The sequence below is a fragment of the Nesoenas mayeri genome, assembly GCF_963082525.1.
Source record: "Nesoenas mayeri genome assembly, chromosome: 3".
In the NCBI taxonomy this organism is placed as follows: domain Eukaryota; kingdom Metazoa; phylum Chordata; class Aves; order Columbiformes; family Columbidae; genus Nesoenas; species Nesoenas mayeri.
Genome location: NC_137544.1, coordinates 88,271,452 through 88,295,462, shown reverse-complemented (window position 1 = coordinate 88,295,462; position 24,011 = coordinate 88,271,452). Strand labels below are relative to the sequence as shown.

Sequence of the window (24,011 nt, the reverse complement as noted above, 5' to 3'; positions counted from 1 at the left end):
ATTCCTGGTGTGTGTGTTTTAGTTGTGGCTTGTGGCATAACTGTAAAACTTTGAAGGCTATGTTTAAAATCAGACATCCAGGCAAATCTCTAACCTAGCAAAATTACTGTTTTGTCTGTATACCAGCTACAGATGCTATCCATAATGCAAGTCCGGCATTCTTCTCACTATGTGAAACAAGTTGAATAAGGATAGTTGGCAGCTTTCCACACTCAGTGTTATATGCTTTTGAGTCTGGTGTTTTTAATGTTCAATTAAGCATTGCATCTCAAGTAGAAAACCAGGAAGACACAGTACTCAGATTTCTTAAAAGAGGTAATTGATAATGCAATTACATCATTTTCATGCCACTTTAAACTTAAATTTAAGTAGCAACAGAAGCTTTGACCACATGGAGGAGTAAGAGAGGAATATATTAACTAAAATGCAGTTTCTCTGTCTTCCTCTTAAGGTTTTCTGCTTTCAGTTGACGAATGATACCGTCTTTTCAAGTCAATCCAAAAAATTGGCTTTCCTGTATTAAATACTATGCTAGTGTTTATTCTTGGGCAGAAGGTTTTAAAGTCTTATTATTAAACAGTGTGTTAGGTGAACTAGACTTTTGATTGCCAAGAAATTATAATTATATAATTGGCAAGTGTGTAAAGGAAATAAAAATAAAAAAACCCACGTAATTTAAAACTAATAGACATTCAATGATTTTGTGTGTATTACATTGTACAGATACAGGGTCAGAGTCTCATCTTTCTTTATCAGCTTTCCTGCATGTATAGTACAGACAAGAGGAGTACCTTGCCTTAAAACCCAGCAATAACGAACATCATTGTCTAGGGTATCTTCTGACAGAGTAGACCACGTGCATTACCTAGAGACAGCAATGCTGGTGCTGTGTCATCTTTTTCTTTTTGTGTTCTGCCTAGAACAACAAGTGGTTTGGGTCACAGCCATGTCTGTTGTGGATCACTGGCAGCCAAGGGACAGATACTTCTTGGAGTGGGCAAGCGAGGTTTCGCTGTGTGGCAACTCCAGCTTTGGCAAGGGTCTAGAACATGTCTTGTACTGTACAGTGCTCAAGATGGTGACAATGACCACTTTATTTAGCACCAGGAAATCTGTGACTGGTACAGAAATCAGGTTACATATAAACATAGATTAGAGCAAAAAATCTTAATATTTGATCTTGATGAAAGCAAGACATTTTTTTGAACACAATGTCTTTCACAAGTGATTGAACTGTATTAATTGCCTGTCTTCCTGCTGTTTGCTTACTTGAAAACTCCCTTGGTCTCCCCCTCCCACCAGTAGAAAAAAAATTTCAAGGAGCATTTTCTTTAGGTTGGCTATACTCTGTAACTGCAGATTGACATGAATTGCTCTACTCCCAGAAACAGAGTCATTAGACCTCTGGATTTGGATTCTAAATTAATAATTAGGAATTAAAGTATATATATATATATAAAATTTAGAGACATGAATATGCTATTGAGTATATTTTTGTCAGAGAGAGTAAGTATATGAGCTTTTGAAAAATGGGTAGTGACTGCTTTTAGTCTATAGAAATCAGAATACTACTGGAGACAGCCACCAAGTCAGAGTGTGTTACCATGGCAACTACATTCTGAGTCTGAAAAAAGAAGAAAAACTCTTGATACTCAAATATGCATTAGAAATGCATGGAGAGCTTAGTTTTTCAGGACTGTCTCTTGAATACATGCTTTCTACAGAAATCATCCCTTAGTCTTAGAATCTTAGAACATTGGAACAGGCTGCCCAGGGAAGTGGTAGATGAGGTTCTTAGGGACACGGTTTATTGCTAGAGTTAGGTTACGTTATGGTTGGACTCGATGAGAGTCTCTTCCAACTGAACTGATTCTTTGATTCTACTGAGTTTGGAAGGGAATTGAGGAAGACATCCCAGCCTGTTCCTCAAAGGAGGGTCAGCTACTCTAGGCTTTCTGCCTTCAGGTCTTGAAAACCTCCAAGGAAGGAAATTCCACAGCTTTTCTGGGTAGCCTGTTCCAGTGTTTAACTATCCTCACAGTGTGCTTTTTTCTTCCTTTTCATGAGGTTCCTGTTTTCCTATGCCTCTGGAACATCCCTTTTCAATGTCTGACGATTGTCTTTTGTTTGTCCCGTTGTGCACCTCAGTAAAGAGCCTGGCTCAGTCTGTTTGGTAACCTCCTCTCAGGTATTGAAGAATGCTGTGAAGTTCCTCCCCAGTCCCAAGCCTTCTTAGGCTCCCTGTTGCACAGAGCATGTGCTCCAGTCTCCCAGCTGTCTTGATGGTCCTCTTCTGGAATTGCTCAGATCTATCAGTGTTGTATTTGAGTCGAAAATGGGATACAGTATGCCAGATGTGATCTAACAAACAGCAAGTAAAGGAGAATAACCTCTTCCCCTTGTTCTGCTGGCTCAGTTCCTGTTGCTGAAGCTCCATGTCCTGCCAGCCTTCATTGCTGAGGAGGCAGACAGGCAGCTAATGGGATCTTCTGCTCAATGTGACACCCATGTCCTTTTTAGCACAGCCAGTCAGACTGTAGCATTTACTACCACAGTGGATTACTCTGTATGAGGTACAAGATTTGCCTTTGCTCTTGTTGAATTTAATGAGATTCTTTTTTGCCCATACACTTGGTCTTCCCAGAGGCTGGCAACCAGTCCTCCTGAATGGTGGCCATACTCTGGAGTGTACGGATTGCACCCCACAGTTTGCTGTCATCTTCAAGCTTGATGAAGGCTCATTCCATCTCCTTGTCCAGATAGCTCGTAGATATTAAACAGGTTAAGTCCCAGAGTAGACTCTGGAAGAACTCCTCTTGCATCCAGCATCCAGATGGATGATGAACTGTGAACCACTACCTGGTGAACTAAACAGTCTAGGTAATTTTTACCCCTGTTGTAGCAAATCCATTTAAACTGTAGCATTCCAATTTGGATACAGGGATGTTATCGGAAACCATGTTGAAACCTTGTTAATATAAAATACTTTTGCAGGTGTTTGTATGTAAATTTGAAGCTCTTGGCTTCCATGTCAAAATTTACTCAGAAATTCTGAAGCAGATGTAATGATAGGCTGTGCTCAATAGTATTTCCTAATAGAAAAGACCTGGAAAACATGGGCATTGGACTAGATGACGTTTAAAGGTCCCTACCAACCCAAACTATTCTATGGTTTGTAACTAAATATTGTCTTTTAGATTATAGAAATGAAAACATTGTGGGTTTGGGTTTTTTGTGATTTTATTTTGTTTAGGAGCTTTATTCTTGTCAATGTGGAAGTTTCTCCACGTTGTTATCTGTCTGGAGAGAAAATGATCTTGCTGGTTTTCCTCTCCGAAAAAGCCCTTATCAATGACAGAAAAATGATTATATTTAACTGGAAACAGAAAGACAGCAATTGGTGTGTTTAACATAGCAAACATAATTTAACTTTTAATGGTTAAAACTTCAATATTGAAAACACTGCCATATCACAACAGTTCTCTGACTAACTCTCCCTGCATATATCTGGAATAGAAATGTGATGCTGTTATGCTGCAGTCTTTGGCTGATAACTTCATAGGGCTTTTTTGCCTTTGAGTTTCCAAGGGGAAAACAAAAAACCAACCAACCAAAACCAACCTTCCAAAAACACAACAAACAAACAAAAGATAGAACAGGATTTGTTATAATGTATTTGGTGGAGGGAGACAGAATTTTTCTGTACTGTAACGGTTTTCATGTTAAAATAAATAGAAATCTTGCATCTTTGTAAAAGTAGATTAACCACTTATCCATGTTTAATCTGTTGGAAGACTTTATTGCTAATAAGAGTATGTGATAGCCAACTGTTTTGCTTTTCATATTTAGAGTCATTCTTAAAATAACAAATCACGGAATCACAGAACTATAACAATTAGTTTTAATGTGCTTTCTGTTTGCTTATACCATCATCATATACATCTCTTATGCTTTCTAATTTTCCATACCACTTCTGCCTCTACAGTTTTTCTTTCTTTGTTGCTCATTTTCTGTGTTTGCCTGACTTGAGAGTGAAATTGTAACTCAGAATAAATTATTGTATAAGCACCTAGCAAATATGCAGGAATTTTGTCTCCTTTTTAGGATCCCGAAGAAAGATTGGTTTCCAGTAAGGTAACTACTGAAACCAAAATATGCAGAAACTTAGAGGGAATTATAGACAATTGGAAGCAAAAATGTAAAGAGAATTGTATAAAAAAGCTCTTTCTATAGGGTTTTGCATTTTCTTCCATTTTCCTCATCTTTCAAGAAGTATCACTACCTCATGTTTTAATTTCTGTCTTTTGAGTTTCTGTAAGTATGCAAGTAGTTCATGAACTCAATAGTATCAAATATTTATACTATATGTGGTATCTACTGACTTACAGTATTCAAGAAGCGGATATCATCCTGTCAGGTGCATGACTATTATTGTTTGGTATTCTGCTAACACCTTGAGTAGTAGTTATACAGCAGTCTGAACTAAACAGTGACACAGTGACTGAACAGTGACAATCTTTTTGCAGAAATCTAGGAATAAAAAGCAAGCAGAGACACCACAAAATGCTTATGTAAATGCAGAACAATGAATCATAGGGAGGCACGTGACATTTAGGGAAATACTGTTTAAAAAGATACTGCAGCATATTTTCATGTAGCAGGTAGCCAATATAATCCATTTCCCACACCTGTAATGTGAAATTTTATTAATATTTGAAAAGCTTTTATTTTCTAAAATAAGTCATTTTCAACATATAATGTAAGTAACAGTACCATATTAAACGATTAACATGCTTAGACTTTAGATACCCAAAGAAGTGGCATATGAGAAATACGTTTAAATCTCACAATATGGCAGGTAGAAAGCTGGATAAAGCTTTGTTCTGATTTTGCTTCTCAATCCTGAAGGCAAGATTTACTAATGAGAACTAATTTACATTTTTATTCTAATATGGAAAGCCCTTGGAACATGGGCAATTTCAGTATAAACAAAAGCATTTCCAATGAGTATAGTTCTGACTTTTTAAGTGGAATGTTCTCCTCCCTGCCATTTAATATCCATCTTAGCAAAACATAGGGTCTCTACAAAAGTTTAGCCTGGTAGTTTGCATGGAATGTGTTTTAAAATTACTGTACTGGGCATAAAAAGTGGGCCCTTGTGCCCAGTGTGCTGTGGTGAATATTCATATGATCACCTGAAAGTTTTTTGCTGCTTATCCAGAAAGGCATTTCATGCAGAATAAATTCCATATTGGTTCTGTTGACAGTCTCCCTCCCCAATCTCTCCTAGGAAAGCTACTGCGAGGAGGTGAAGAAATAGCTTTTGTTGTTGTTGTTGTTGTTGTTATTTCTTTCACAAGTCCCAAAGAAACAAAAATCTACATTTAGCATTCATGCTAAGTCACTTTGGGAAAGATTCTGCCACCTTTAATTTACTCATTGTTTGGTTTGTAATAATTGTAAGCCATATGCTTTTTTAAACCTGTTTAATTTGGGCTAGTTTGTTTTGAGAGAAAGTAATTATACACATTCTTAAAAGGAACACATATGTCCTGTTAGCCTTTTGCTCTAAAGCCGAGCCAGTTGTGTTTTAATTACAGTTTTGTTAGTTGAAATTATGGTCACTAGTGTGCTTCTGATATTGAAACTCTTGATCATAGCTTTGAAAACATGGATCAAGGGAACAACACTGAGCCCCCATGATGAAAAGGATCCTACTGGAAAGCATTATTAGCTACATTTTAATAGCTTAAAAAAAAATTAAACCAAAACAAAACCAAAAAAACCCCAAAACCACCACAAATGTACCTGTGTTTTTGCTTTCCCTCTTTTTATCATCTTGAAGATTTGGTTTAAATATAGATGTTAAATCAATTCAGGATCTGTTGAGTATTAGTAGTTACCAAATCCAGGATTTTAATCTGTAAACTTTTTATTTTGTATTTATGAGCAAAAAAGATTTCATTCTGTCTCTTCAGTATTTGGAGACCTTCAAGATACAGAAAAGTAGAGTGGGGAAGATCTGATGAAGCAGGAGTTGGAGTTGGGTGGTTTAGTTTTGTGATACGAGGGTATTCTTTGTCTTTCATGATGCTACAGGCAACAATTTTTATTTTTTAAATTTGCAAATAGAGAGTATTAATATGAGCTAAATCCTTCTGTTAAAAGTGTTTTATTTTAGCTTCTTTTAGCAATTTTTGATAGCGTAATATTTTTGATAATATTAATCTGCTGGGTTCATTGAGAGCAGATCGGGAGTTTGGTTTAAATCTGCTTGTCCAGTAGACCCAAATTCACTTTGAATGATGAGATTCCAAAACCTAAAAAAGAGAGCTAAACTATGTTGTTTTGAAAAGAAGGTAATAGGGTTTTAGGGCAAAGATTGTGTCCTTAATAATCAAATTCTGAGGACAGTTGGCTCCTGCTTGGCACAGCCTCTCTCTGTAAAGGGATTCTGCGTTCAGCTACCAGCTAGCTCATTTTCCCCATCTAGCAGTAATGGTTTTTTTAAATGTTAAAAGTGAGCAATAATTTTTGCAGTGATATTCCTCCCAGTAGCGATAGCAGCTGAAAGCAAAAAAGACTTTCTCAACTGGAAGAAAGGGATTTCTAATATAAAACTTAGATGCTCCTCTGAAAGATGATTAAAGAGAGGCAGCTTGAAACTCTGTTCTGGGAAAGTCTGTAGTATGACCCAAGTTCCATTTCTTTTTATGTATATCTCAGCTATTCTCATTGACAATCAATGGATCCCTTATCTATTGCACTTTGAAAAATGTGGATCTGTGGAAGTTCTTCCACACAGGTGGATAAAGAACAGGGGTTAGCTGTATCACCTGGCTCACACACTGCTCTTTTTATGCGTGTGGCTGTAGTTATAGCTATTTTTTGATAACTAGCTATGTTTTGGTTGTTTGACTACAGCAGGTTTGTTTGCTTCTGTATCAAATAGATTTAAGCAGTAATTCTAGAAAGTACTAGCTAACTTTGACAAGAAAGTGAGGATCGAGAAACAGCAGCATTGGTAACAGCCAATATGTTGCAGTGGAGTATTTATTTTCCTTGGGTGTATTGAGTATGGGTTCAGAAAATAAAGAGTTTTAGCAAAACCAAAGTCAGCCAGACATAATTTTCCATGGCAGACATGATGTGGACTGTTTTAGAATCTTGCAATTCAAAATCTTTGGGTAGATTGACAAGAGAGCTTTAACTCTGAGAATGGTAAATGCACTATGCTTGTCTTGTGTCTAGTCATCTCTAACTCAAATAGAAAAGATTTTTTGAGATTTTGTTTTTGATATCACATTTGCTGTGGAGTTTATATGAAAACAGTAAGAACAGCAGTTAGTGTTTCTAAACTGTACCCCGCTAATGAGTGGAATGACACCACTCAAGGGTTTTATGTAACATGTAAAGTATGGACAACATTTAACTGCTTCTAAAGAAGAAAATGCAGACATGTCTGCCTCTGTTCTGGCCAGTCCATTGCCCCTTTAAGTTGTAAATAGCCTCTTGTTATTTGTGGATGCTTCACTGGGAAAAACGATGCTCTATGTTGGTTCGCAAACATGCTGGATAGAATTTATCATGTTTTTCGTTAAAGAAGGCATTCTATGCTGGATATTTTTCTTAAGTACATGTATTTTAATCCCATCCACCGAGGGGGGGAGGAGAGAAAGGGCAAGGTTCTTGGGCTTGCTTTAATTCATATCCTTAGAAATAAAATTAAAATTAGGAATGATGTTGAGGTTTCAAGTATCTCTTACATTAGGAGAATAATCTCCATATAAAGAGGAGAGAAGACAGAACATTTACCTGATGTGTTTTTAGAGAATGATGCACTTAAGTTAAATCACATCCTTGATGCTTTAGATCTTCCTGTCTGTGAGACAAGTATGGAAATTGAAGGTTGTTCAATATGTCATTTAGTGCCTTTCCTGAAGAGCTGTGTGTTTGTTAGAATGAGTATGGAAGGAGTCTGTGATACCTCTGTTTTTTCCTTTTTCTTCTGATATATTAAAAGAAAACAAGAGAGAATATAGTTAAGATGACAGTGTAATATTTTTTAGTCATCAGAACCTTTCTTCTTTCCCTGTTTAAACTGACCTTTCCAAACAGATCTTTGTTTCAGGCTTAAAGCGGGCAATGTTATGTTGCATGCCAAATAAATTAGTTCATTTATTGGCTTTCAAATAAATTAAAAGTAATTGAATGCATGTAGTGAAGTAATGTTAGTAAGATGGTTATTATAAACCTGTAAGTCTATTGCTTGCCTTAGGAAAATAAGAATAGAGACACTCAAGTTTGAGATGACAGAAGCAGTGAAGACCTTGTTGAGTGTTAGAGACACATTGCAAAAGAAACAGCTAAATTTATAAGGGAGTGAGAGGAGGAAATAAAGAACTGGAAAACTTCAGCAGATTGGTTTAATGTTTATTTTACTTATCACTCAACTTCTTCATACTTAGGTTGCTACTTTGGGACTGTGATGATCGGAGCTACAGCTACTACATTGAGGTTTCAACAAATCAGCAGCAGTGGACTATGGTGGCTGATTGCACAAAAATTTCCTGCAAGTGAGTTGTTTTTGTTTTTTTTTTTCCAATTATTTGCACAAAGTCTGAATTGGGAAACTAGTGATTTTTATGCTTTTGTTCAGTACTTACATAGGTGACTTTTTGACCGTGAAAAGAACCATCATTTACATAACCTGTGGATTTCTACCTGGATTTCTAACCCTTGTAAATACAGCTTTAGGAGGTGACAGTGTCTAGTTCTGTTGAATATCTAAACTTTCAAACCAGAATCACATTCTTCAGATGCACATCAGTACTGGGTCTCCAAACAGTTTAACTGATCATTCTCAGAAGCAGTCTGCCTTACCATACCCTTGCTTTTGTGATCACTAGAAGTGAAACCATGTTTCTCCAGAGTTTGTGTGTTTATGGTGACCCTGGTGTCAAATCACCTGTCCTCTAGAAATGTGGTAGGAGAGGAAAAGAGAGCTTGGTAAAGGATTTTCTTTATCAAATGCATTTCTTCCTTATCAGAGCATATAATTGTATTGTATGATATTTGAAGGGTGCGAGGAGAGCAAGGGTAGAGACCAAATCAGAGCAGGTCAACCAGTTATCTAAGCTTGACTGTGTGTCTATTCCAAAGCAGAGTGCCTGACCCGTATGCACTGACCACTCTGCTTTTGAACAGGATCCTTCCATAAAACAAGTCTTAAAAAGCAACAAAAAAAAGAGAAAAAACTGTTTCATTTTCATTTTTGTACTAAAATTGAGAGAAATTGGGCATGAATACTGTCCACACGTATACTTTCCATTGGCTTTTCTGTAGTTATTTGGTCTGCTGATAAATCCCATTCTTCTAGTAGGGAAGAGTAATTCAATGCTGATAGACTCTTAAGCTTTCTAATTCTAAGAATGACCCAGATACTTGTCATGGGGCTGCAAATTTATACATTACATATCCTGAAGCCAGGCAAGCTCAGTTTTCAGTGAATGTTGGTACAATATAATCTCATGCCTGATCCCCAGGGAAACTCAGATTTATAAACATTTTATTTCTCTCCTTTTCTCCAAGTCAGTTTACCAAAAGATCTGTTTTCCTTCCTGGGACAAAACTGAAGTCATCAGCTCACCTGGGGACAGCCCCAACCCATCTTGTATTTGTGCCAAACAAAACAAAATGGATTTTACAAGTTCAGAGATGGTTTATCACATAGGACAAGAGAGTTATTCATTCCTTTCTGGCAGTGCTGCTGATACACATTTTCTAAAGCTTTATTTCATCTGTTAACAAATAGTGCGATTCAAATGTGCACTACAATGTCATCTAGACATGTTGGTGAAGGAGAACTTGACACATCCTTTCACTGTATAAAGAACAGGGAACTGATGAGTAGAAAGCCTGGATTCTGCCAGTAGGTCTGGAAAAAGAGTAAAGGGGATATAATGATTCTGAAGGGCATCTCAGCATAATAGAGAAAATTCATCTTTTTGTCTGTCTCCAGCAGCGGGAGCACTAAAAAGCTGAAACTTGAAACAAGAAAGAGAGGGAGAGTCAGAATTGGAATATTTTTGCACTTTTTCGTTGTACATTTTGATACTAACAGTCTCTAATGGTCAAAAGGAGCACTTGCTTAAGTTTGCACAGTGCAGGTGGAATTGCTGGTTCACTGCCCAGTTCAAGTATCTACTCACCATGTTCAAACCACATGTTTTTTAAAGCCTTAACCTTAGGCAAGTATAGATGCGTCTCTGAAATAAAGATAGCTGCTGCTTCTACTTCAAGATCATGATTCAAAATGTAGGTGTTCTGGAGGTTCTCAAAGCCATGGCTGCAGGAACCATTTTCATATGGATTAGAGAATTGCATTTTTTCTTCCTAGCCTCTGCAGTTACATTTAAATACTATATCATCTGTGACTAAGTTGAGAGGTTTGTGGGCCCCTATATACCCCCCTCAATTTTCAAGTGATATCTCTGCATTTGACAGCATTTTTTCCTATTACATTTAAATCTCTTGGCCTTTATGAGCAGCAAATTGGACTTTTTCAATCATCCCACCACAGAGAAGAAAACCCTTTAAATATGTTTCATTTTATTTTCCAGTGGAATTTGCAGAAATGCCCAAGTGACTTCAGGTCAAAAATTACTTTCATTGTAATGAAAGGTTGATAACTCCAAATACTATACAAATAAGTATATGTATAATATAGAAAATAAATATATAATGTGTATTTATAAGTTATATATTAAACTGTTTCTATATATTAACATATAAAACAACTATATAAAATACTGTATAAATGACAAATGCTGTTAATGTTAGGACTGTTTTTGCAAAATAGAGACTATCATCAGTACATACAGTCAGAGCTAGACCACTTTTCATTTTACGGAGAATTATTGAAATGTGGTAGTGTGACCACAAAAAAAGCATATTCTTAGTGCTCAAAAATAGTTGAATGTAGAATGGAAGAGATATCATGCTCTGAATGAAGGCCCTCACTTAAAAATTTTTGGGCCAGATCTCGATATGGTGAAGGAGACATCTTAATGAATAAGAGAAAATTGAATTAGTCACTGGTAGGAATGTGCAGAACTGACTTTTTGGTTTAATTTCTGTAAAATAAAAAAATCCCTTTAAAAAAGACATCTTGAACCAAATTGAAAACATATGGATTTTTTTTCCCCGAGAAAAACAAACAAGTTATTTTAACTGCATGTAATTTTAACAACAAAAACAAACAGAAGAGTTGGATTTTAACCAGAATTAACAGATGCTGTAGTAAAGCAGAGGTGATGCAGTTTACCTGGTTTACTATCATACTGTAATGGTAAAGATACTCCTGCTAGATGCAAAAAATGTTTGTTTTTCCCGTCTCTGTGCTTCCCCTTACCATTAATACCTTGGTATTTGGGGCAAACAGCTCCAACAAAGAGAAATCTGCTTCTAAATGCAGTTTGGTTGAGTGATTCAGGCACTCCCCAAGGAAAAAGCAAGAATCAAACTCGTGCTGTGTGGCTGGGTTTGACTCACCATCAGGTTTGGGCAGACAGTTAAAGATTCCTGTGCTCAGGAATTTGCCTTAACCAAGTTACAGCACAACAGGGTGGAAGCAGCAGCCCCCTCATCTCTTCCTTCTCTGCATGTTTCTGAATGCCGCATCTCCTCTTTCACCTGGAAGAAACAAAACAAATCTTCTGCTAATGTGATCAAAGTTTATAATTGTTTTTTGTCTCAGCCACATCCTAATTTTCTTAGTGAATACATGGACATCCCAGCCCAAAAAGGACTAATCTTACGTTGCTATGAAAATTGTCATCACTTTGCCTTATGTGTCTTTGTTTAAAGAAAATGAGAAGCAGGTATGTCCTTGCCTCAGACCAGGATTGCCTGTTTGACTACAAGCAACTCTCAGAGCAACAGTCAGCTAAGAATCATTATACACTTATTTGTGTGAGGCTGGAATATGAATTCTTTCCAAAAAGTATACTCCAAAATATGTATTTTTCTGTTTGAAATTTTTAATATATGAGTGTAGTCTATGTGGTTGATAAGGTTGAAATCCTGCATTTGCCCTTTCTGGCATTAGTTCTGTGTTTCATATACTGTGGTTGACTCCAGGAAAAGAACTGGTTTGCTTTTCCACGTGGGATATGCTGCTGTAGCAAATGAAAGTGGATGGAGTTAAAACTCAGGAGAATTTCACAGAGGCCCACATTTGAAGAAACAGAATACTTGCAATGAGAAAATTTGCTTTTCTAGTAATATTCTCTATTCACTTTCCTGTCTTCGAAGAGCTGTGGATAGGAGTTGTTTCCTTTGCCAGTTGCTGCCTGGCTTTCTGTCTCCACACACCTTCAGGGGAGTTACAATCCTTTGTGAAAGTCATGAGTGTCTTGTCTCGTAAGTTTCCTGTGAGGTCTCAGAGTCATTTTGCTGATTCTGTGGAACAAGGGCATAAAGATGGACCAAAAAGGTGGCAAACACAGACCTCAGACACCTTTGGTGATCAGTGAGTGGCAAACAAAACTATGAGAAATAAAATCAGATTATTTTTAAATAGCATATATTGGTTTTGGCAGTCTACTGAAGCATGAATTTCCCCTTTAAACCATCAGTATGCTGCTTTGGGTTGTTTTAATGGTATTTTTAATGTAGCATTTTGTGTAAATTAGTAATTCAGTGCTCAAAGCCAGGAACTGTCAGGCTAATCTGAACCTTCTCTTCTCCCAGTTTCAAAAGGCTGAAGACAGAAACTGGATGTCTGTTATCTTCACAGGGGAAGCTTGCTTACTTTCCCTAAGTGAGAGCCAATTAATGCAGACTGGTTGTGTAATTGTCAATTTTCAAGTGCTCTATGGAAGCTATTTTTTTTTTTTCTTCTCCACAATAAGCTGTTTTTCTCTACACAGTGTGACAGTAATGAAAAACAGTCATGTTCCATCCTGTTTTTTAAAACATTGATAATAAGTGGGCTTGAGCATGTTAGTGTCGAACAATAGGGACCTGCACTTGTTAGAAGAATTCACCAGCAAAGAGTCTGAAAGTCAAATAAAAAACAGAAGATACTGAAGGCCAGAAGGAGTCAGACCTCAGAGTTAATGACATTTTTGATAAAATAAGCCCCGTGAAGACAAATATGAAGCAAGCTACCATGACAGTTATCAACTCAGTATCGTTCTTTAAAGTTCTCTTGTGTAGTTATTATGAAATGGACCTAATCCATTGGCAGCGGACATACCATATTTGATTCCCCAGTAGGAAAAAACAGTCTGAAACTCTGATAGAATCTGGGAGACAGTGAATATTGTTTATTGATGCGCAGTTCTAAGGCAGTTGGTATCAACTGTCTATATAGTTGGTTTGGGGCAGTTTTATTATTTTCTTGTGGAGTGGACTTCATTTTCAGAAGGTTTATAGTGTATTGGATCTTTTATTTTATTTTTTTTTCCCCTCCTGGGCTCATTGTTTCTTATTCAGAGTACAAGGCTGTTATGATAAATGTTTAAACACTTCCAAACTTAATTTCATGTTTCCATTGCTTATTATCTTTTTATTATGTAATAGCTATTTCAAACCCTAAATTCTCAGCTGAGTTCCCCTCAGGTTTTTTTCCTATAGTTTTTGTATGAATGTAATTAGTACTTTCACATGAAAAGCCCTTTGGGATATGGATGTGAGATTCATTAACAAAATTTATTAACTGTCTTCTGATTGATTTTTCAAGAATAGTTTTTCACTTTGAGGCTTATTGCTCTTGTCCAGTGTTTCATATTTCTATCCTATGATAATACTATGTGCATTTGCAGTTTTCAGGCACTGCTGTGTTTCCTTTGGTAATAAATCACAGGTAAAGAACACCTAGAGAGATCTGGGTCATGCACTTAACAGTTCTAAACCACTTTTCAGATGTACACAAGAGTGTTTTCCATGTTGGCTAAGGACTTCAAGTGAGAAGATACTTTACACAAAGTTAGTGGCAAACTCAATTCTGGATTTCTTTTTTTTCTGGGTATCCTTTTGTGAAAGAGGATAATCTCTATCATGATGAGATTATATCTTTCACTATAAAGATAATATTTGAAGTGTGTGAATACCTTTCCTCGTAACGGCATGTGGCACGTTACATACTCATATGTAGTTCACTCTATGATCCTGTCTCTAGAATTCCATCACGTCCGTTTTAATCCATCGTTCTTTTCCTTAACCACTAAGACTGTTTTATCTCATAATAAAATATCTTGAACATTTCTCAGCCCTCTTGCCTTTACAACTGCCTGTATGCTCACATTGCTTTCTCTGTTCCTTCCTATCAGTATTGCATGCATCTACTGTCCTGTCATACCTAGAATGACAAAAATAACATTTTTCCTAATTTTTGTATAATCTTTAATTCTGTCTCACGCCTGAGCTCCCAAGTGGTGGCATGGAACAGGATAAAAGGAAGCGCTCTTGTACCTGCAATGTCAAACAGGGTATTTTGACCTCATTTCATCCTGTTTTACATGAAGTTAATTTCACAGCAAAACTGTTCTTGTACCCCTTCTGTCAAACACTGTATTTCAACCACGCTTCATTGTATTTTACGTGAAGCAAATTTCACAGCAACTCTGTGAATGCCTCTTCCAGAATTGCCGAACTTAGTGTGGCCACATTCGTACAATACAAAGATGAAATATATTCAAGTAAGATGTCTGGGAAATTGCTACATAGTTAAGTTCAATTTCAAGTCTCACTTGACAAAAATAAACTGAGGGTTCTTATTAATCTGTTCATTATGCTGCTAGTAATGCCTGCTGGAGCAAGTCAGACAGATATAAAGGGTCATTTTGTGTAATTATTGAGCTTAAAAGCCTTGAACGATAGAGGCATTCAAGTACATATTTTTCCTTGTGTTTATATGCCCACATTTTGAAAGATTCTAATAAGGCAAAAGAAGAAAGAAGATCCAGCTTCACAGACTTGCCTTATTAAGCATGAAGAATTAAGATTTCACAGAGAGAAACCAGAGTTGTATTCCATTACAGAGCGTTAGGAGTCTCTCAGAAGTGTGGAAACTGCATCTAACATCTCATTTGCGAGCTTTTTTTTTTTTTAATGGAGTCTAGTTTGACTTAAGAAAGATCCAGCTACTTTTAAGTCATGTTTCTTAACTGTGGTTCAGGATTACAGAAAGGTTTTCAAATTCTTAGTTTGTCTTTTTTCTCCTTCTACCTTCGGTTCCTTGTGGTTGCTTTTCAGCCGCAAATACACATGGATCTTTCAAACGAGCCTTGAACAGAGCAGCAAGGTCTTGCAAACTGCAGTGTCTCAGCGTCCCTTGGATGTCTTGTCGTACACTATTTCCACATGCATTGCAGCTTTGCTTCGCTCCGTTTTGCTATGTGGCTGGCATGTTTTCAGCTCTTCTTCATGCACGTTACTGAGAGGAGAGGCAAGAAAACATCACTGATTTATTTACAGTAATGTTTTTACCAGGGCAGATTATATCAGTAAATCACAAAATGGAATCATTATTTTATCTTTAGCTTCATCCTTTGGGGATTTCTGCACTATGTGGTATGTGGTGTATTTTTTAGAATAATGCTCTGTCCGTTTGTTTCATATACTTGCAGGGATGGTGCTTCCATTGTGTTCTTTGCTTTTCTATCACACTGAGTTCCCACAATAAGAATTTTTTCTTGATACCAGTACTGAACATCATATTACCCAATTTCATTCCATTATTTGTCTTGTATCCCTGTAAATCTATTTTTCTTTCTTAAAGGATTTCATGTACATCAACTACATAATTATAGTCATTCTGTCTTTTTCCTCTTACCTTGTTCATTACTTACACAAGTTTTGCCTGACTGTATTTTGTGCTCTTTCGTCACAAATCACCTTCCTCTGTTTTTAAAATTATATTTGTGAATTTTACCCAGTTCTTTTTGTATGAATTTTTAAGGCACAGAGTTATGAATTAAATACTAAAATTCAGTTTAGCAGGAAGTGTTGGGAGAGGATCTGCGTTTTTTCTGTTCTATAAATGGTAACAGACGCAGAAGTTGTATGCGTTATTTTTGTCTCAGTTCACTTCAGTCTTATGTCTAAAATTGCTGAAGTTATGGATGTGAGTTCAGGTTTTTTGCTGCTCAAGTTTCAGTCCTAGTTCACAAGGCTTTGTTTTCTGACCTTGAGGTTAATAGATAGTACAGTGTGGCAGAAATAGAAAGGGTTACAGTTTTCCTCCCTTCCATTAACAAACCTCAGGTTGCTTGTATTACTGTTATGAGGAGGCACATGCTGATCTACTTTTTTTTCACGGTTTTATTCTTTTTGGATGCTGTGGTTCAATTTACTGTATTCCTTGGAGGTTTGACATGTCAATTAGATGTTATCGACAGTAATAGAAGGGTGGTTGCTGTAAATGTGAAGTTTTTGAGTGGGCCATGAAATCACACCCAAGGGAATGTAAGAGAGAAGTGTGATAAATACAGTGATAGTCTACACGCTACAAAGGAACTGATTAATAGGGAGCATAGCTCTTTCTTGTATCTCTAAAAATATTGTTTATATATATGCTAGTAATCAAGTGTTCCTTTGGTATGAAAAGTTATGTAATAAAAATAGCTTACAATGTGTTGTAGGATTATGGGGTGGAGAAGTCTTCAAAGTTAAAAGCATCACACTAGTTGTAGTACTGGGTGTGCTAATGTGTTGTATGGCTTTTCATATCTTTGCTATCTAGGTGGACATCAGGACCAATAACTATTGGTAGTCAGTAAGCACAACAAAACCGATTCAGCCTCTAGGATTGTGCGAATCTCTCTTCTGCATATGTGCTCTGATGTACACAAAAGTAGGGAAGATGAACTCACAGGTCAAGTTACTCAAGTTCACAGCCTTCGTCTGCCACTACTGCCATCCCCCAAGGATGTGTGCATAGATGCCATATGCAAAAGTCTTGCTGTGGCATAGAAATTTGGCCTATAGTGCTCTGCCAGACAGTTGCCAGCAAATTGCTAATAATTTTGTTTTCTGTAAGATTTTAAAATACAAACTATATTTCTGGAAGTACAGGAAGACAACCTGTCAAAATTTAAAAAAATGTTTGAGCAAGCTGAATTATATGAATACACAGCTTATGCAGTATAAAGATGCTACTGGTTGCCTACATTGGCATGTGAATATATTTGAAAATTGATTGCTACATTTATTTAGATAAATAATTACTGCATGCAGTTTTACCATTGCTCAATTTTAATATATTTTAACATTTCCTTTATGTAATATTTTTTCTAAACCAGCAAAAATGTCAGCACTGAAGCTGTCAAAGTAGGGGTTACTCTGAGGAGTCTTTTACATTAGAAGCTTTCTAGGGATGTCAGAAAGTTGGCACAGACTTCATTAAATCTATTTCATGACAGAATTTTTATTCTAATAGGTCTCCTTTGTCAAGCCCACATTTGGTTTCTACAATAAATCATATGCAATAAAGTGTTTATAGCAGTTTAGTAAAGTGTTCTTATAGAGGAAAGATATTTTCTTTGGGTTGATGGGAGGGACCAATCTTAGGGCAGAAATAACTACAAATTTTGTTCAGATGCTTTCAGAATTGTGTGTTCCTTATAGGAAGTATATTTAGCATAAACACTTCTGAGGAGAGTTTTCCCAAAAGGTGGGAATACGGATCTTTACATGTCAAGATATAAAGCCATTATGTAACAAATACTGTGACAGATGATTTTTAGTATTTATTGTTCTCAGCTTTATTCTAGACTCTCATATTTCTCTTTGCCATTTTTATTACTTCTGCCATTAGTACTTTAAATCCTTTTTGGTGTGTTGTTTAGTTTAGTTTAGTTTTGTTTTACTTGATACACTGGATAAATTATATTTCCTATCTCATCAATGGACTATAGCATAAATATAACCAAGATTAGATGAGTTTTGCCTCTGAAAGCTGTGGAGAGAAGGCTGGTACTTGTAGCTTGCACCTTCCTTCCTTCCTTAGAAGGACCACGTTTGATGGGCCGCCTTCAGAGAGAGTGCTGTCCTGGGAACAGCAGAATAGATGGACACTCTGTTTTAGGTCGCAGTTTTTAATTGAGGTAGACCAAGGATAGAACTGTACTTCATTTGTCTTTAATTTAAAAACAAAATGTGGATGAGCTTTGATTTCTCACAATATTTTGTTTCTCATGCTTTGTCTCCTCCTCAGTGGCTTGGGAGGTTGGATGGAAAGAGGGTGGCTGAGCCAACTGCCCAGTCTGACTTCTGTGCTTTATGGGCCTGACACTCTGAATTAGTATGTTAAATTACAGTTTTAACAGGGAGAGGGAGCATTTATTCACTGTATTGTTTAGCACTGTTATGCTGGAAAACATGAGATTTTTATAGGCAATTTATTAGATAGCTGTAGACCTTTTGGGTATTTTATAAAGAAAAATGTCTGTATAACAATAATATACAGCATTCTTAGTGCACACTTCTATGTTTATTTTGTAGGTACTCCATAGCAGAGGTTAGTATGGCATTCACTGATAAAGCAATGGGTGTAACACGTATGCAGGGCATAACTACAGTACTTCTTGCGTCTCATTTGACTTGCTTATGTGCACGTGCAATTTTTTGACAGTATCACATGCTGGATACTTGCTGTCTTGTTTACATCAGACTGATGTATGGAAAGACAGCACAACTCTTCTTTCCTTTTCCTGTCTTCTCTTTTACAAATATCTCCTCACTATTCCATCATAATGAATGCTGCATCTCATTAAAAAAATACGTAGTCACAATTGAGAACGTCCACATCCAAATAAGCCAAGAAATTTTGTGCCACTTAATATAGAAGGGGGCATATGTGGACAAGCATTAGAAAGCAAAATAGAGGTCAGTTGCTGGTAACTGACCTTTTTCAGGGTGTGTTGTTCATTTTCACATTTGTTCCCAACTTGACTTTGCTTTTCTTCTTGGAGTGAGGAGCAAAACATGGAGGTTGTACGTCACCTTGGAAAGTGAGGAGACACAACATGCACGCACAAAATGTACATGCTTAGCCTAAAGCAAGCTGTGATGCAAATATGATAATGGTTATTACAGCTTGATGAATGTTAGTTACGTGTAACAGTTTTCTCTTTCATCCTACATTTTTGGCCTGGATGTGGTTTTAGCGCGGCTCAGGTGATCCCACAGTGTGGTAGCTTTCTGTAGTGCCAGTGGCTCATTAGAAAATCCCAACAAAAGATAAGCTCCCACTTCTTTCTTAATTTCTTCCTTCTAGAAGAGAAGGAAATAACAGGGAAGGGTCACTATTTATATCCCATTATATGTAATAAATCTTCAGAAAGCAGCTTTTCATAGAAATAACTAAGCCAGGATTCCAAATGCTGAGAAAAGCCATTAAATTCTTTAAGAGGTGAATTGCTGTTTTGGAGCTATAGATAGCTTAAGCAATAGCAAGCTATCGTTATAATTTACCTGGTCATCAGTATTTCCTGCATTCTTCTTGCAATAGCCTAATAAAGAAAAAGATGGGAAGAAACAGGGAAGTGGAGGGGTTTCTAATTATTTTCTTCTTCCTCTGAATAGAACATGGTGAAGAGATTGCGGGATGCACAAAAGCCATTGAGTTGTCAGTGACAGCTGTTGCTATCAGAGCGATGAAAGCACTTGGCCCAAGAGTCTGTTTATATGTTTGAGCAGCAAAAGTGATTTTTATTGCAAGGAGCTCCAAGTGAGACAGGCAGAGTCAGAGAATAAGAGAGCAAAAGATAATTATCTAAATTATGTTCAGGCTATTATAGAAGACGAATATAGTTAAAATGTAATTAAATATGACAGGCTCACAGGATGCAAGCATGGCTTTGGAATGCTAATCATCAATTACTGCATCTCCTTAGGGGTGCCAGGCAGAACAAGAGAGTTAGGAGTTGGGTGACTGAGGTGAGATGTAGAGTGTTAAATAAAACAGCGTAGGACTGTAACAAGGCTAATTTCTTTTGGAAAATGGGGCCGTGGTATCAGGGGACCTTTGCTAGCCAAACAACTTGTAGTGCTGCATTTCAGCTTGAGGGCCCTGGTATAAATCTGAGTAGACTGCTAGTCTTGAGTCTTCTCTTAGAGATGTACACCTCAGCTTGAGGTAGTGATTACTAATATTTCTGTTGTGAAAGTGGGGACCTGGACTGCTGCACATTGAACAGCAAATCTAAAATGAATCAACCAGCAAGACAAGTTTGAAAGCAGGAAAAAGAACAACACTTCCTGAATATTTGGAAAAGCTAAAGCCTGAAAAATCACTTTCTTACAGGGTCACTAATGAGGAGTACAGAGATACAGAAAGGCCAAAGACAGCAATGTCAGTTTATGGGAGAAGCAAGTTCTGATAGCTTCTTCAAGACCGGGTCCTGAGTAAAGAAGGTGGAAGCATTGCCACCAGCTTGAAAGATTTGTTTGCCTGGCATATGGGGAGTAAAGGTGAAGTAGTGACATCTATTACACAGAAGTATCTAATCCCAGACCAAAAATGAGGTGCTTTTGATATGTTTTAATGCTCCTTTTCCTGGAATACAGTGACTTGTATATGAATCAATACCAGAGCTATGGAGGAAATTTTCGTAAAGATCATCAAAAGCAATTTTGAAGTTAGAAGCACTAGCTCATGTGAGGAAAGTATAAAATAAGTAAATGGCACAAGTACACAAATGTCATGACTAAAAAATAATTTGATAAGTAAAATTTCTACAGAGAAACTGAAATGAAGACATAACCAGGTGGTTATGAAGACATAACCACGTGGATAGATGATGGTGAAGCAGTGGATGTGTTCTGTCTTGATTTCAGTAAAGCATTTGACACCATCTCCCACAGCATCCACTGCTAAACTGTGGGAGTGCGGTCTGGATGATCATGTAGTGAGGTGGACTGCAAACTGGCTGAAGGAAAGAAGCCAGAGAGTCATGGTCAATGGGGTGGATTCTAGTTGGAGGCCTGTATCTAGTGGAGTGCCTCAAGGGTCAATACTGGGGCCTGTATTATTCAATATATTCATCAATGACTTGGATGAGGGAATAGAGTGTACTATCAGCAAGTTTGCTGATGACACCAAGCTGGGAGGAGTGGCTGACATGCCAGAAGGCTGTGCTGCCATCCAGAGACCTGGACAGGCTGGAGAGTTGGGCAGGGAAAAATTAAATGAAATATAACAAGGGCAAGTGTAGCGTCTTGCATCTGGGCAGGAACAACCCCAGGTTCCAGTATAAATTGGGGAATGACCTATTAGAGAGCAGTGAAGGGGAAGGGGACCTGGGGGTCCTGGTGGACAGCAGGATGACCATGAGCCAGCACTGTGCCCTTGTGGCCAGGAAGGCCAATGGCATCCTGGAGTGTATTACAAGGGGGGTGGTTAGTAGGTCGAGAGAGGGTCTCCTTCCGCTCTACTCTGCCCTGGTGAGACCACACCTGGAATATTGTGGCCAGTTCTGGGCCCCTCAGTTCCAGAAGGACAGGGAACTGCTGGAGAGAGTCCAGCGCAGGGCAACAAAGATGATTAAGGGAGTGGAACATCTCCCTTATGGGGAAAGGCTGAGGGAGCTGCGTCTCTTTAGCTTGGAGGAGACTGAGGGGCGATCTCATTAATGTTTATAAGTATGTACAGGGCGAGTGTCAGAAGGATGGAGCCAGGCTCTTCTTGGTGACAACCAATGATAAGACAAGGGGTAATGGGTTCAAACTGGAACACAGGAGGTTCCACTTAAACATGAGGAGAAACTACTTCTCAGTGAGGGTGACAGACACTGGAACAGGCTATACAGGGAAGTTTTGGAGTCTCCTTCTCTGGAGACATTCAAACTGGCCTGGACACCTTCCTGTGTAACCTCATCTGGGTGTTCCTGCTCCAGCAGGGGGATTGGACCAGATGATGTTTTGAGGTCCCTTCCAATCTCTAGCACCAGAAGGAATAACTAATAGTAAAAGAGGATGATTAAAAAGAAACATAAGGCTTACTTGTGACGTCTTTAATCAAGGAACACCACTGAACAATTGTTATGGCTTGATACATAAATAAATAAAAGTCTTACTGAATTTGTTATATCAGCAAAAAATGCAAAAAGAGGGCAGAAATGCCAGTAATCTCTCTTCCCATATATGGGTATAGTTACACTGCATGTATTACTTCTTTTCTGCATAATTATATCTGTAGTGGAAAGGTATTGCTTTGTGTACATTGATGTTCTCAAATGTATTGTTACAGTCAGAATCAGTGCCATTTTCTAGTGAAGAAGGTTTGCCTTTCGTATTTCAAATGATTTTTTCCAAGTCCAGTTGGGTTGTTTTCTACTCTTTTTTTTTCTTTTTTTGCTAAGGAAATAAACTGAGAGACCTAATTTTCTCATTATCCTATCAAGTACTAATTCTCCAGTGGCAATATTCTTGAATTTTAATAACTTGGATTTTAATAACATTTCTACAAATTGTCTGTCATTTTTACTTTCTTTTTCTAATGGGAAAGGAAGAAAATGGACACAAAACAGTAAATATTCTAAGGGCCAAATTTATTGAAAACCCTTTTTCCCTTCAAGTCTCACATCCTCAATGACTTTTTTTTATTATTTTCTATCATGTTTTAATATTATTAAAAGGGTAATTATAATCCAATCCTAATAACAGCATTGTAGCAGAAAGTAAGGACTTGTAATGCAGTGGAAAATGGAAGAGCTTAGGAGCTTCCTGGAGGATCTGATCTAGACATGGGTTGTAAAAAGGATCTTCAGAGGCCTTCTTCTCAGCCTCTCTTAATACCTTGTCACACTCTTCAGCTGTATTCCTGAAAAATGCATCAGCTTCATATGACATACAGCAGCATTTACTGCCATCTTTGGAAAATCTGCATATACACACTCCTGAAGTGTGCATATGACCAGTGCTCGGAAGTACTATAAACACAGACCCATGTATATTCTATTCTATGATCCCTAATTAACCTATTTTCTTGGCACAGAACATAAACTCTCCCTTAGAGGTTAGGAAGGCATAGGCTATTCTTAACAGCTTCTTTAGGATTTTGAACTCTTCTATTTAGAATATCATAGCTTTAGAATATTTACCAAATCACTAAATGGGGAAATCTGATTTTTACATCGTTACTCTTCCTTGCATAAAAGTGCATGTGTGTAAATGTAAGAGTATATGCATAATGCAAACTGTGGCAATGCTTTGTTATGAGAAGTAGTGTTGCAGTTGTCTAATCATCCCAGCCACTCATCTTTGGGACTCTGTATTTCAAGGTAACAATTTATGTTTGCCCATGAAGATTAACTGACTGGCTGTACTAGAGTAATATGAGAAGGAAACTCAAGAAGAATTGTTCTCCAATGTAGAGAAAAAATGTTTAGATCACAGCAATCTTTCAGATCTCGAGACAGTCAACAAAATAGTCTGTTCTCCTTTTATATTTTATTTAGAGATTTAGAGCTCAGTCTGTTTCCTCAAATAAGGAGGACGTAGCCACATAAGGGATATAAATAAACCGTGTCATTAGATACATAACTGCTGTGCCTCTGAGACCTGACACAGACCTCACCTTTCTATTATGATGAGTAACTCTAATTACATCCATTACTTCATGCAGTAATACCAGTAAACTACTTGAAATTAGGTCTTGATTGGGCTCATAATCTTCTTTAAGCAAATATAACCTGACAGCAGTGATAAAAGTAATAGTCAACTGAATTAAACCCAGAAATGCTATGATTGTGACAAAGAGGTTTTCCTACTACGGGGAAATTCAGATGTCTGACAAATAGTCAGCAGTCAGGCTGTTCATACTGCCGGGCTTTGGGGCAGTCTACATGTGGCCACTGGTGTTTTATTCCAGCTTTGCTTTGGTCCCTCATTTCTTACATGAACTCTTCTAAAAGTATTCTGAACACACTCAGGAAAATTACCCAATGATTTTCTTCTGTAGTGAGTTAATCAAGTTATTCTCAACTATATTTTATTGCTGA

At 37.3% G+C, this 24,011-nt stretch overlaps 1 protein-coding gene across 3 annotated transcripts in view; it reads left to right on the top strand.

Annotated features, from left to right (window-relative positions):
* BTBD9 (BTB domain containing 9) overlaps window positions 1-24,011 on the top strand; it is a 116,123-nt gene that overhangs the window by 84,605 nt on the left and 7,507 nt on the right. For all 3 annotated transcript variants that reach the window (XM_080341036.1, XM_080341038.1, XM_080341037.1), the window contains exon 10: window positions 8,469-8,576. In XM_080341036.1, coding sequence (XP_080197162.1) covers window positions 8,469-8,576 — 108 coding nt within the window. The remainder of the gene's footprint in view (window positions 1-8,468; window positions 8,577-24,011) is intronic.